Source organism: Rhagoletis pomonella, unplaced genomic scaffold (assembly GCF_013731165.1).
Source record: "Rhagoletis pomonella isolate Grant_MI unplaced genomic scaffold, Rhpom_1.0 Rhpom_scaffold_00012, whole genome shotgun sequence".
Taxonomy (NCBI): Eukaryota; Metazoa; Arthropoda; class Insecta; order Diptera; family Tephritidae; genus Rhagoletis; species Rhagoletis pomonella.
The window spans coordinates 20,482,947-20,483,458 of NW_023458566.1; the positions used below are offsets into that span (position 1 = coordinate 20,482,947).

The window sequence follows — 512 nt, forward strand, 5'->3', positions numbered from 1 at the left end:
TAAAACATAACTGAAACGTGGTGTTCGTGGTGCAAGCGACGCCATTGGTCGAATGTGTGCTTCAAGCAATTGATATAATCCTCATGTAATTCGCCATAATTATCCTTGCTCAAGTGCACCGCCTGATGATAGGCGACCGGAAAGAGATTCACAAAGAATTTCTGTATGGCATCTTCTAGATTGCTCAGGTTGTTGCCGCTGCTGCTGCTGCTGCCACTGCTGCTGCTGCTGCTGCCGGTGTTCATACCATTACTATTCGCATTCCTCAAGTGGCTGCAAGTAAGGAAAAAGAAAACGTTGGAAAATCATTAAATGACGATTTGATAAGAAAAGCAGATGGAGTGAGCCAAAGCGGATAGACTGGAAGTTTTGACGTTGTTGACTTACTTCATGATCCCCGAATAGAGCTGACATATCAATTCGCTGTACTGAGGCACCATGCGTCGGTATACTTGGGAAAATACCGCCAAGGTCTTATTCTCAGACTGCTCCGCTAGTTCAAGGACATGACC

General features: G+C 45.3%; 1 protein-coding gene across 1 annotated transcript in view; it reads right to left on the reverse strand.

Annotated features, from left to right (window-relative positions):
• The window catches only part of LOC118747634 (division abnormally delayed protein-like), a 12,892-nt gene extending 12,380 nt beyond the window's left edge, over positions 1-512 (reverse strand). Inside the window, exons 1-2 of the mRNA XM_036481683.1 lie at positions 388-512; positions 55-273 (exon numbers count right to left, since the gene is read on the reverse strand). Of these exons, the coding sequence (XP_036337576.1) occupies positions 55-273; positions 388-440 (272 nt within the window). The 5' untranslated portion in view covers positions 441-512. The remainder of the gene's footprint in view (positions 1-54; positions 274-387) is intronic.